This window comes from Saccopteryx leptura, chromosome 2, assembly GCF_036850995.1.
Source record: "Saccopteryx leptura isolate mSacLep1 chromosome 2, mSacLep1_pri_phased_curated, whole genome shotgun sequence".
Classification (NCBI taxonomy): Eukaryota; Metazoa; Chordata; class Mammalia; order Chiroptera; family Emballonuridae; genus Saccopteryx; species Saccopteryx leptura.
Genome location: NC_089504.1, coordinates 263,581,190 through 263,593,547, shown reverse-complemented (window position 1 = coordinate 263,593,547; position 12,358 = coordinate 263,581,190). Strand labels below are relative to the sequence as shown.

General features: G+C 36.3%; 1 protein-coding gene across 2 annotated transcripts in view; it reads left to right on the top strand.

Moving 5' to 3' along the window:
- The window catches only part of ACBD6 (acyl-CoA binding domain containing 6), a 149,857-nt gene that overhangs the window by 53,337 nt on the left and 84,162 nt on the right, over window positions 1–12,358 (top strand). For both annotated transcript variants that reach the window (XM_066361670.1, XM_066361668.1), the window contains exon 5: window positions 11,068–11,173. In XM_066361670.1, the coding sequence (XP_066217767.1) occupies window positions 11,068–11,173 (106 nt within the window). The remainder of the gene's footprint in view (window positions 1–11,067; window positions 11,174–12,358) is intronic.

Sequence of the window (12,358 nt, the reverse complement as noted above, 5' to 3'; positions counted from 1 at the left end):
ATTTATTCAGAGCTTTATTGTTAGATAGCAGTCTGTTTTGGGTGAGGTATTAATTTTTCTGGTTTTAATGAATCTGTAAATCTCTGAGGCTTCAATAGTATGTGTTTTTAAAAATTGAATATTTGGATGTTTATGCTTTCAATCGGTTAAGTCATCTGGGATACCACTGCCCATTAATACCACTGCCCTTAGCACCAAAAAGATTATCTTGCTGCCTTTCTGTTTGGATGGTAATAGTGAAATCCTTCTCTATTTCAGTGTGTTGCCCATGATCAGCATTGTGTTAACACTTTGGTGATAGGTGATAAATTGGATGACATATGTCTTGTTACATTCTGGTTATTCTTTGAGGACTACACAAGTGTGGATAGGCAAGTGGGAAACTCCCCCTTGAGAATCTGACTGCTCAGAATGAACTTGAGTTATGGATTTATTCAGCCTGTAAAACCTCAGCTGGCATAAATAATTGAGAAAGCAAAGGTTTGTCTGTGGTGCATACCTCAGGGACTCGTGGCTCCCTTCCTCCTCTCCACCGCCCTTTCTTATGAAAATGATCCCAGTTGCACTCCTAGATAATAACACACCAAGCAATTAAAAGCCATGGGTGGCTGGAGAGAGGAGAAAAGGTTTAGTTAATGAGCTTTTCCTCTTCCAGTGCCCATGAGAGCCTTAGGAATGACAAGGCGATTAAAGGGAAGAGATAATTATAGATTATGTGAAAATGGGTCCCCTGAGACAAGTGGGTCTTGACATAAACAGTAACTGTTGTAAGAGTCTCCTGGCTCTCATATTCACCCTTTTCTTATGCACTTTATTTGCTTCTGTGTCCTTAATGTCATGATGCCAACCAAGCATACAGGCAAATCCACCTGTTTGCAGATCAACAGCCCTATCTGAACAAGAGGGTCATCCATCAACTGAAACCAGTCCATCATCTTCTCTTCCTCTCTCCTTCTTTCCTTTTTGTTCCCCCTCTTCCTTTTCTCTACTTTATTCTTTCTTTTCTGTCTACTCTTTCTTTTAATCTTTTCGTTTTTCTTATATCCTTATCTGCATGTACTACCTGTGAAATGCTAGGCAGTTAGACTTGTTTACAAAGTTTAGTGATGTATGTGTGCACACACATATGTTTATATAAGTATGTATACTTATGAGTATATCATTCTTAGGTCTCTATGTCATATTGTTCTGTCTCTCTCTTCCCCTAACATATCAGAAACTCTGTTACTTCAGATTCCATAATAATCCACATTTATCTGCTGCTTATTATTGCCACTATCATGCCCTTTGCGTTATCATTGCTGATTTTAAACAATCATTATCTCCTGGCCAGGACACTACAGAATGGTTTGAGAACTGGATTTCTCACTTCCTGTGCTGTGTCTTCCCCAGATTGATAACTCAGACCTCATCATACCACTCTCCTGCTTAAAGCTTTTTAATGATTTTCTATAGCACTTAGGGTAAAATTTTAAAATCCTTAGCATGTCTTACAGGGCCCCTCACCATCTTCTCCTAATGCCATTTCCCCCCTCCCTGCAACCTCTGTTCACTCTGCTCCAACTACATTGGCTTATTTTTATTTCCTTGAAAGTCAAATTAATATTTACTAGAGGAATTGATTGACAGTGTTATATAAGGGTATATGAGAAATGACCCCAACTTAAAATATGTGCTAAAATCTTATGGTAATAATTCAGCTAATATTTATTGACCCCTTCTTATATGCTAAATAACCATACTACAATTGTTACATATTATTTCACATAATCTTCAGAATGATCCTATGACATGTATGTATTATTAATACCTGTGTTTTACAGTTGAGGAAACAGACTCAGAGGTTAGGTTACTTGCCCAAGGTCAAATAGTAACGCTGCTCTTAATTGCTACAATATGCTGCTCTGGAAATGTTTGAGGAATCATTGTAATCTCCAACTGATGAAATTGAATCTAACAGTTGTTATTACATTTAATATAGTAAATATCTTCACTTTAAATTTTTAAATTCCATTCCACTTAGTATTTTTAAAAATGTGCTTTACTGGTAAAATTGGAGACTGTAGACATTCATTTATCAATATACTGATGATGATGTTTTTTTTGGATTAATTGTTTTTATTGATTTTAGACTTACCTTAATGGTTGAGAATATAACTCAGCTCTGCAGAGCCTGTTAGCCAAGGGATTCTATAGATTTTTTTGATGTGGCTACTAGTTTTGCAAGAATTGATCAGAATTGAACTGGTTTTTCTTATAGGCACTGAAAGTATCCAAAATCTTCAACTTTTTTAGAATTTAGCAGGCTTTAAGACATAAAAATGCATTTTCAATAACTGATGTCTTTATAAATCATGGCTAAATAACTTATCCAGTATAATGAGTTATCTACAAGAAGTATACATTGATCTTTTCTTTGTCATTGCTTACTTGAAGAAAAAGGAAAAAATGTGAGAAAAATATGTTAATAATATATTAACAACATAAGATAAAAATAAAACTTTTTATTTTAAACTTTTAGAATTTTCTAGTCGTTTAGGTACATTGCTTATATATTATACTGTGAAAATAGTTATTAGTTAGTGAAAGATGATGTTGCCATTTTCACACAGTAGGAGGATGGAAAACTCACTGGTTATTTCCCGTAACTGAAACCAATTGCGGACCTAGTAATAGCCTGAGTTGGGAGATTGTGATTCAACCAATAGGGGTGAGCAAAAGTAGATTTTGCAGTTGTAATACAAATAATACAATAATTAATAATACAAGACTATATACTCTGTTTTGTGTACTCACAACTGTAAGCCTACTTAAGCCCACCTGTGTTTATGAATTCTTTGTCATCGTTCACCTGTCCATTTGGCTCCATATTTTGAACCTACGCTATTACTCCGTTTACTCTAAAGTACCATTGGTTTTGAACACTATTATTTAAATACTTATAAGTGGGAAAAATGCCACTAATCAATTGGAGGATGCTACACATTATAAGATCTATCAGAGATGTAAAGTATGAAAAGATTTGTATTTTAGAATCAGTGAAATCTGGCAACTTAAGAACAGTTTCCAAACATCTATTTGTCATCTAGGATTTTAAGAATTATTTTAAGGACAAAACAGCAAACACTTTTTTATATGCCTTGTTCTGAATGCCAGGCTTATTGAGCATAGATGTTGCTCAAGTGTTTGGCCTCTTCAGGGCTTAGGATCAAGATATTTCAGAAAAGAGATACAGTACCATTTGCAAGATAAGTACAACTGGGCATCCTAGTATAGACTCTCATCTGTGGTCTTTGGTAAGATTGAAACTCAAACAGTGTTTTACAAGATGAAATTAACATCTAAAGTTTGAATTAGATGTTAATTAAAAGTGGCAGATTTTCCTGTGCTAAATATGACAGCTATGACTGCTATTTAATCCCTGAGTTAGTAGCTGATTTACTGATTTTGTGCCTCCTGATTAAACCATACACCATCTTCACAAAAATCCTTTGAGGAAGATAGATTCTTTCAGGGAGAGAAGCAGCGGTGAGTAAAATTAAATATGCCTGTATAAATTTTTTATGTTCTTAAGTTAAAACATGCGTTTTTAAAAATACAGAGAGTATTTTAATTTCTAAGTAGACATTTTATCTCAACTTCTAAAATATTGGTGGTTTAGTCATATCAAAGACTATGTAAAGATATAAAATAAAGATCATATATATTTATATGTAACTATAGTATATAAAGATTATATAAAAAAGAATCAACATTAGATTTTGGCATATACAATAGAATGTTAGAAATCATTGTCAAATGAAATCAGTGAGATGACATCATTATTTCCCAATGTTATATTTGAAAAGAGTAGCAATCCATTACCTTTCATATTGGTAACTTCTGGCCATACATCCAAAAAATAAATTAGAAACTTAAATTTCTACAAAGAAGTAGTAATCACCAGCAGTACTAGTGAATTTTGTAAGAAAATATGCAGCCTTTCATCCTAAAAGAATGACTTCCAAGGAGATTCACAGGGTGGCTTTTAGGTGAATTTACCATAGGTCAGGATCCATTCATTCTTCAGTCTCAAAGACCTTAAAAAAATACATATGCCCCTGTCAGGTAGCTCAGAGTGTCATCCCGAAATGCCAGAGTTTTAGGTTCAATCCTGGTTAGGGTACATACAAGAATCAACTAATGAATCCACAACGAAGTGGAACAACAAATTTATGTTTCTCTCTCAAATCAATAAATAAAACATTTTGCCTGACCAGGTGATGGCACAATGGATAGAATGTCAACCTAGAATGCTGAGGCTCCAGGTTTGAAACCCCAAGGTCTCTGGCTTGAGTGTGGGGTCATAGACATGATCCCATGGTCACTGGCTTGAGCCCAAAGATCTCTGGCTTGAAGCCCAAAGTTGTTGACTTGATCAAAGGGTCACTGGCTCAGCTGGAGCCCCCTGGTCAAGGCACATATGAGAAGCAGTCCATGAACAACTAAAGTGATACAATGAGTTGATGCTTCTCATCTCCTCCCTTCCTGTCTGTCTCTCTCTCACACTAAAAACATAATAAATAAATATTCTTTAAAAAGGAATCAACCGGCCCTGGCCGGTTGGCTCAGTGGTAGAGCGTCGGCATGGCGTGCAGAAGTCCTGGGTTCGGTTCCCGGCCAGGGCACACAGGAGAAGCGCCCATTTGCTTCTCCACCCCCCCCCCCTCTCCTTCCTCTCTGTCTCTCTCTTCCCCTCCCGCAGCAAGGCTCCATTGGAGTAAAGATGGCCCGGGCGCTGGGGATGGCTCCTTGGCCTCTGCCCCAGGTGCTAGAGTGGCTCTGGTGGCAACAGAGCGATGCCCCGGAGGGGCAGAGCATCACCCCTTGGTGGGCAGAGCATCACCCCCTGGTGGGCGTGCCAGGTGGATCCCGGTCGGGCGCATGCGGGAGTCTGACTGTCTCTCCCCGTTTCGAGCTTCAGAAAAATACAAAAATACAAAAAAAAAAAAAAAAAAGGAATCAACCAATGAATGCATAAAGAAGTGGAACAACAAATCAATTCTCTCTCTAAAAGTCAATAAATTTTTTTAAAGATGTTAAAAGGCACATAGATGAGCAGACCCTCAGAGACAGAGTAGCAATAATAAAATTTATCTGAGCCTGAGGTGTAAACTAAAAGGCTTATTTATTCATTGAAGGGGTTCTACAAGTGCTTAAGTACCCTGTGTACCCTCGGTGTATTGAGGGACCCAGAAAGACAAATTGCGATTCAGATGACTGTTACTAGTCAGCTGAACTTGTAAATAAGAGTGAAAGAAAGTGAATTATTTTATTTTTTTATTTTGGTTTTTACAGAGAGAGAGAAGGGTAGACAAGGACAGACAGATAGGAAGGGAGAGAGATGAGAAGTTGTTGTTGTTCATTACACCTTAGTTGTTCATTGATTGCTTTCTCATATGTGCCTTGACCGTGGGGCCACAGCAGACTGACTAACCCCTTACTGGAGCCAGTGACCTTGGGTCCAAGCTGGTGAGCTTTGCTCAAGCCAGATGAGCCCGCGTTCAAGCTGGCGACCTCGGGGTCTCGAACCTGGGTCCTCCACATCCCAGTCTGACGCTCTATCCACTGCGCCACCACCTGGTCAGGTGAAAGTGAATTATTTTAGAGTTGCTTTAGCCAAGGTTCTAATGAAGCTTTTGAGCAAACCATCTTCCAGCTGAGAATAGCTCAGGACGCTTTTTTCTCAAACTGTTTCTTTTGGTCAATGTTCACAATTGGCTGCACTGACTTTTCCCCCCTTAGTTGTCTCTTCGTTTTTGCCTTTTTAGATGTGTTAAGGTTAATGTCTGAATCAAGTAGCTCTTCCAGTCTGTCTGGGAGGCATTTCTTTTTCCTCTCATTAGTAGCTTATTTAGTTTGAGAAAAATTTTATTTCCCTTTTTTCAGATTTTGGAAAGTGAATCACTGTTTTTTTCTCCAACTGACTCACTGCTCATATTTGTTCCCTAAAGTATGTGCAGCGAGGGTGCCAAGGCTCTTTGTGGTCTGTGTCCTGCTTATCCCACTAACATCCAGCCATAGCCCAGTGCTTGCGGTTCCCTGGACTCTGCTTTTTGGTGATAGTTTCACTTTCTCTTCAGAATCCTTCAGTCATCCTCCTGGGTGGTCAGCTCATGCTTCAGAGCTAGGCTGGTATGCCAACTCTTCTGTTTTGCTTTCTTGATCATCCTTGATTGGTTAAGCATACACCTTGCTCTGGGCCTCTACTTTCTAGAATATTGGGTTAGAGCAGCGATACTCAAAAAACCACCTTGCTGATGTAGCCTCTAAGTGACTTTTGGGAAACTTTGTTCCCTTTTACATTTTTAAGATAATACATGAAAAATTATTTAAAAGCTTAAATAATTTTCAAGGGCATAATTTTTGGCATGTTGTAAATAATGAAAATTTAAAATAAACACTCTTTTAGATGTATCCAGTGAAATCCAAATGCTGTAATGATAACCCATTTTTTAAAATACAGAAACATGCTGTCATTGAGAGAAACTGGAAAAATAGTACACAAAATCTGTTATTTCTTACAACTGCATGTGATCTTCAACTGTCTTAAAGCTCAGTTAAATGATATCCTGATCTTGACTTAAGTTAACAAGTTCTTTAGCAGTTAGAAATTTTGTATCATTTTTCCTTTTATTCTGCTTCTCCCACATAATTTTATTTCAATGTACTGTATTTTTATAGTTATGTCACACAACTATAATTCTATAACAAAAATATGTATATAAGGCCTGACCTGTGGTGGTGCAGTGGATAAAGCGTTGACCTGGAAATGCTGAGGTTGCCGGTTCGAAACCCTGGGCTTGCCTGGTCAAGGCACATATGGGAGTTGATGCTTCCAGCTCCTCCCCCCTTCTCTCTGTCTCTCTCTCCTCTCTCTCTGTCTCTCTCACTCTCCTCTCTAAAAATGAATAAATAAAATAAAATTAAAGAAAAAAAGAAATATATGTTATAAAAAATATATATATGTATATAAGTTGGACTTTTAAAAAACTTAGTTTTTTGTTACCCAAAGACTTGAAGCATTAAAATTTTTTCTCAATTGAGTTATAATTATTTCTATACAGTTGATCAACATTATGAATTTTAAATACTTATTAACCATAAGTAAAACTTTATTGAAAATGTGTCAAAATGGATGAAGTTTTAAAAAATAGTTTAACAGATGAAGTTTACTTTTATTAGAATGAAACAGTTGAGCATCAATTCAGTGTTTTTTTGTTTTGTTTATTTCACCTCTTTTATCCTCTAACCTTAGTTATAGAAGGTATCCCAACACCAAGTTTTTACCCAAGTTGTCCCTTTATTTGGCTACCATGGAAGATTTTGTATCTTAAGGCAGTAAAACATAGGGTTGATATTTTTTCCCCCAAAACCTTTCTTAGTATATTCCTAGCATTTTTATGCAAAAGGTTAACAGGTTTAATTAATAGTCATTTGTTAAGTCTTAGTAAAGTTTTTTGGTATACTTCCTAGAAGTGGACCATAGTAAGGAAAGAGGTATATACCTCCTTTTATAAGCTAATGGTGGGAGGGATAAGTGATTGAGCAGAGGTAATGCTGAAAAAGAATGATGGTGATATATTTCCCACGGGAACCTTCTCAGGTACATCGGTTTAGGGAAAAGTGCATTTATTTAGAAATTGAGCTGAAAATTGATTCGCTTAAAATTTTCCATACCTACATACCCCTTTGAAGGTCTTTGTGTACCTCCAGACCCCACAGGTATACATTATTTAGTTTGAGGTATTAGGGGCATCTGTTTATATTTTTGTGGGTTTATATTTTTGTGGCTTACTCTTCTTGTGTTTTTATTCAAGAAATAATTTTCCATTGTCCACTTACTGAAATTCTGTTTTTATATCTAATTACTAGTTGCTTGGTAAATATATGAACTGAATTTAAATATTTATTGAATGTATCTATGAAATAGTTAGATAGTTGAGGTAGTTCCATAAATCTGATTTTTGATTCAGTGAGATGGATGAAGTAGTACTTAAATGGATTGTAGGTGGCCTGCCATGAAACCTAACTATTTGAAATATTCTTTTGACAGGGAAATGTAATCTTTGTAGAAAGTGGTGCAGATAGCATATTTAGGAATGAGCAAGGTTCTATTCTTCCTGTGATTGATGAAACATGACCATACTTAAACACCACCCCTCTTTTCCATTAGGGTGTGTCTTTATATTTCAAAAGAATTTCAAAGAAAGCCAGTGATTCTTTTTCCTTCAGATACATAAATATTTCTGTCAATTTCAGAAAAAATGTAAAGAGGCATTCTTCTGTTTTATGCAAGTGACAATGTGGGACATCCTTGAGGGTATCATTACAAATATAATTCATAGTCATCATAAAGAATGGATATAATAATTCAAGAAAGAGTGGGAGAAAGATAACTGGGTAAGAATCATAAGAGAAAGGAAAGTAAGTTGAGAACATGTAGAAGGACACTAACATTTATTGAGGCTCTACTGTAGTTGGTAATGGTCAGAGTCACTTGCACATGCCCCATTTAAGTATGGATCTGGAGGGGAAGATTGCCTCTGGGAGACTATAAGCAGGGAGATGTAGAGGGAAGAGAAAGAATTTGATTTGTATATTGTACATGATCTTAAAGGGGCAAGAAAAGAGATGTGGAAAGATGTTGCTCCGGATGTTTCTCCATATTGGCCACTAGATGGTGACATTGTATTGACAGCTTGATTGCTGGGAAGTAAGCTAGTCAGTCTGGGAGTGTTGGTAGATAAATATTTAACAACTAAGCCTGTGTGTTATCAAAAGACCATATAATATGTTCCTTTAAACATTTTTATATTAGTCACTCAACTTTTTATCGCATTTGTGGTGATTTTATTGAATTTCATTTTGATATTTAATTTACATTGTATATACTACCCTAAACTATGTGCCTTACATATTTAACAATGATAAACTGAAGATAAGCAGGTATTCAGATGAGAAACTGCCCCCTGCCTTCCAAAACATCATATGCCAAATCAAACTATATTTGATGCATATAAGAAACATGGACAATATATTAAGCAAAACAAAAATTTAAATACGTTCATACTACATTTACTCTTTTACTGTTTGTGGCATAGGTATACATGCACATTTGGGATTTAGGAAGAGGGACCACTCAGAAAGTCCTCTCATCTATGGGTGAATAATCCCTAGCTTTTACTGGGTATGAGTAACTGACATCCCAGGAGTGCTCCTTAATTTCCTTTCTGTGCCCTTCCATCAACTCCCCATTATTTTTTAATTCAAAACAACTGGTGAGTAGTATATTTTACAGTATGTCTTAAAATGACACAGTCCTTTCTCTCACAGTTGAAGTGGCTGCCTCTTGAATTAGAAGGGTCTCTGTTACTGGATTGGAGGAAAATAAGTCCCTATTATTCCCAAATTGGTATTTTGAATGCACGTTTTCATAGAAACTATTTTTTGTGAATATAACCGAAGTGATACTATTTGCAACCTTAATTTTAAAACTCAGACTTCTCCTTTCTGGGATTTTAGCCTCAGACTTCTCTCTTTTCTTTCTGAGTAGGTAATCTAGAAAAGCATTTTTCTCTTCTGCAAAATGGACATTTTCGGAGACCATATATTCCTTTTAAACATGACTTCTTCCTGGATACGTGCCTTATTTCCTCCAGCTTGAAGCAGGCTGTTGCTTGTCAGTACTCTTTCAGGCCTTTCTAAACATCCAGTTTTACCTTGTGTTAATAGTTTATCATTTCAACTATACTGTGCATGTATTGAATGCAAAGCTTCTTGTTTATCTTTGTTATCTGTTATCAACAAAATCTTGTCCAGTGCCTTGCATATAGTAGATGCCCAATTAAATATTGATACATTAAAAGCAGTGTGTTTTAAGTTAATAAACTGACTAAAAGTAATTTAGTAGTGGCTTTTAAAATAGAAGGACTCCTATGGCTAGGGTTGAAGGTATTAATTTCTGATGAATGAATGGAAGCTGTGTCCTTGAGGTTATAAACACTAGTTAAAATTTTTGGAACTCAAATTGCATTCCTTTAAGCCTGTCTAGAAAGTGCAGTCCATGTATAGAATGATTTCATTGTTAGTATTTCAAATTACTTATTCTTTTGAGAATTTCATTGAAGGTACCCCCCCACACATGCATTTACACAGGTTAGTTTGTACCCTAGTTTAAAGAACTCATAGATCTCATGTTAAGAATTGCTTTCACTTCTAGACTACAGTCGACTAGTCAAGATGTAGGTAGATAAATAGAAAAATGTACTATATACAAAATCGAGTGATCTGAATAAGTTCTAGCTCTTTTGTTCTGCCTGTGATAAATGCGATGCCATTTTGCAGGTCATATAATCTCTCTTTACCTATTTATCTGTGAAGTTGTTGGATAAGAGTAAATGAATTTAGTACATTGATATGCTTAGAATGGTGCTGGCTACATAGTATACTTTTCAATTTGTTCCCAGTCCTTGTTTCTGATAGCTTATGAAGGATTTCTGAATTTTGTGATGCTCTAATTATCTTACCCTTTTAATTATGTTTTAATTTTCTTCCCTAAGAAAATTAGTGTGTATTTTCAACTGGGTTAATAATCAACTTATTCTGTTGTTCTGTAAGACCAGCAATAACCTGCATTCTGATCTCTTGATACCTCTTTACAGATAATACAGTGCTTCCTCCTCCAGTGCTGCACTTGAAAGTACCAGATATGTGCCTGTCAGTGTGTAGAAGTAACTAGGGAGACAAAGAGCACTGAGATGATCTACTTGGCTGTTATATTAGTATTCTAGTGTGATTGTTGAAGTGATGATGCTTTTTCCTATAATTATAGCTGCTAAGAATTTTAGTCTTTTCAGAGGTTGGATATATTATCTCTTACTGAAAATCCATTATTCATGTAAAATTTATTATAAAAGCAGAACTTCCATTAATGTTTGTCAGCAGCAAACAAGTTGTGTTAAAAATATGTAACTTTTATGGATTACCTAGTAGTAAGACAATTCCTTTTTATTTTTACCTAATTAGAGAAGAAGACAAAAACATATTTGATTACTGCAGGGAAAACAACATTGACCATATATCCAAAGTCATCAAATCGAAAAATGTGGATGTGAACTTGAAAGATGAAGAGGTAGGAAAAACATGCCCTGTAATCATTGTTTATGCTTTCTTGTTCTGCCCCAGGGCTTTTTTCTGCATAGGAGGCCTGTGAACTTGAACTGAAAACACAGTATGGTTAAGATTACATCAGAATATCTAAATGAGATGGTGTCACCCAGTTAAGATACTTTCTGTGTTTGTATCCATCATATTTCTGTCCCTTACAGAAGGTACCAGGTGAAACTTGCACTCATAAATAACTTCTAATTTGTTCATGATAACGGGAAAGACTGTTAACATAAATGAAATCTGTAGGTAATATAAAAATATTTAGAAGTAGTTTTAGTGGCCTCTTTGTCATTATATTATAAATGATATATTTGTCCTTTACTCAGTAAATATATTTCTAGAAAGCTGTCAGAATTTTGGTAAATTCAGTCATTTAAATGTGGGCCCACGATTTAAATACATTTTGTAAAACATATTACTTAAGTTTATTTGTTGTGTGAATAAAACTGTTTACATATTGAGCTTAAATTGTTCGTGAATTATAGTTGTTAAAAAAGGAGCAAACTGGCCCTGGCCGGTTGGCTCAGCGGTAGAGCGTCGGCCTGGCGTGTGGGGGACCCGGGTTCGATTCCCAGCCAGGGCACATAGGAGAAGCGCCCATTTGCTTCTCCACCCCCCACCCCTCCTTCTTCTCTGTCTCTCTCTTCCCCTCCCGCAGCCAAGGCTCCATTGGAGCAAAGATGGCCCAGGAGCTAGAGTGGCTCTGGTCGCGGCAGAGCGACAACCCAGAGGGGCAGAGCATCGCCCCTGGTGGGCGTGCCAGGTGGATCCCGGTCAGGTGCATGCGGGAGTCTGTCTGACTCTCCCATTTCCAGCTTCAGAAAAATACAAAAAAAAAAAAAAAAAAAGCAAACTTTCCTAATTCACTTTTAATCATTTTTCTCCTTCTTTGGTAACATGTGAAAGCTGGTTGAAACAACCAGAAGGTAGCAGTTGTTGGGAAGAGGACTTGCAGCAATCATTAATGTGTAGAAAGTAGACAAATAATCAACTTAATGTATTAATTGAGAGCCCTCTGTGTAGGTGAGCCCTTAATACAGGATGAGGCAAAAGTAGGTTTACATGAAACAAAGAGTTTATTCTTGTATTATTATTTACTAGTTATATTATTTTTTATACAAACAACTGTAAACCTACTTTTGCCCAC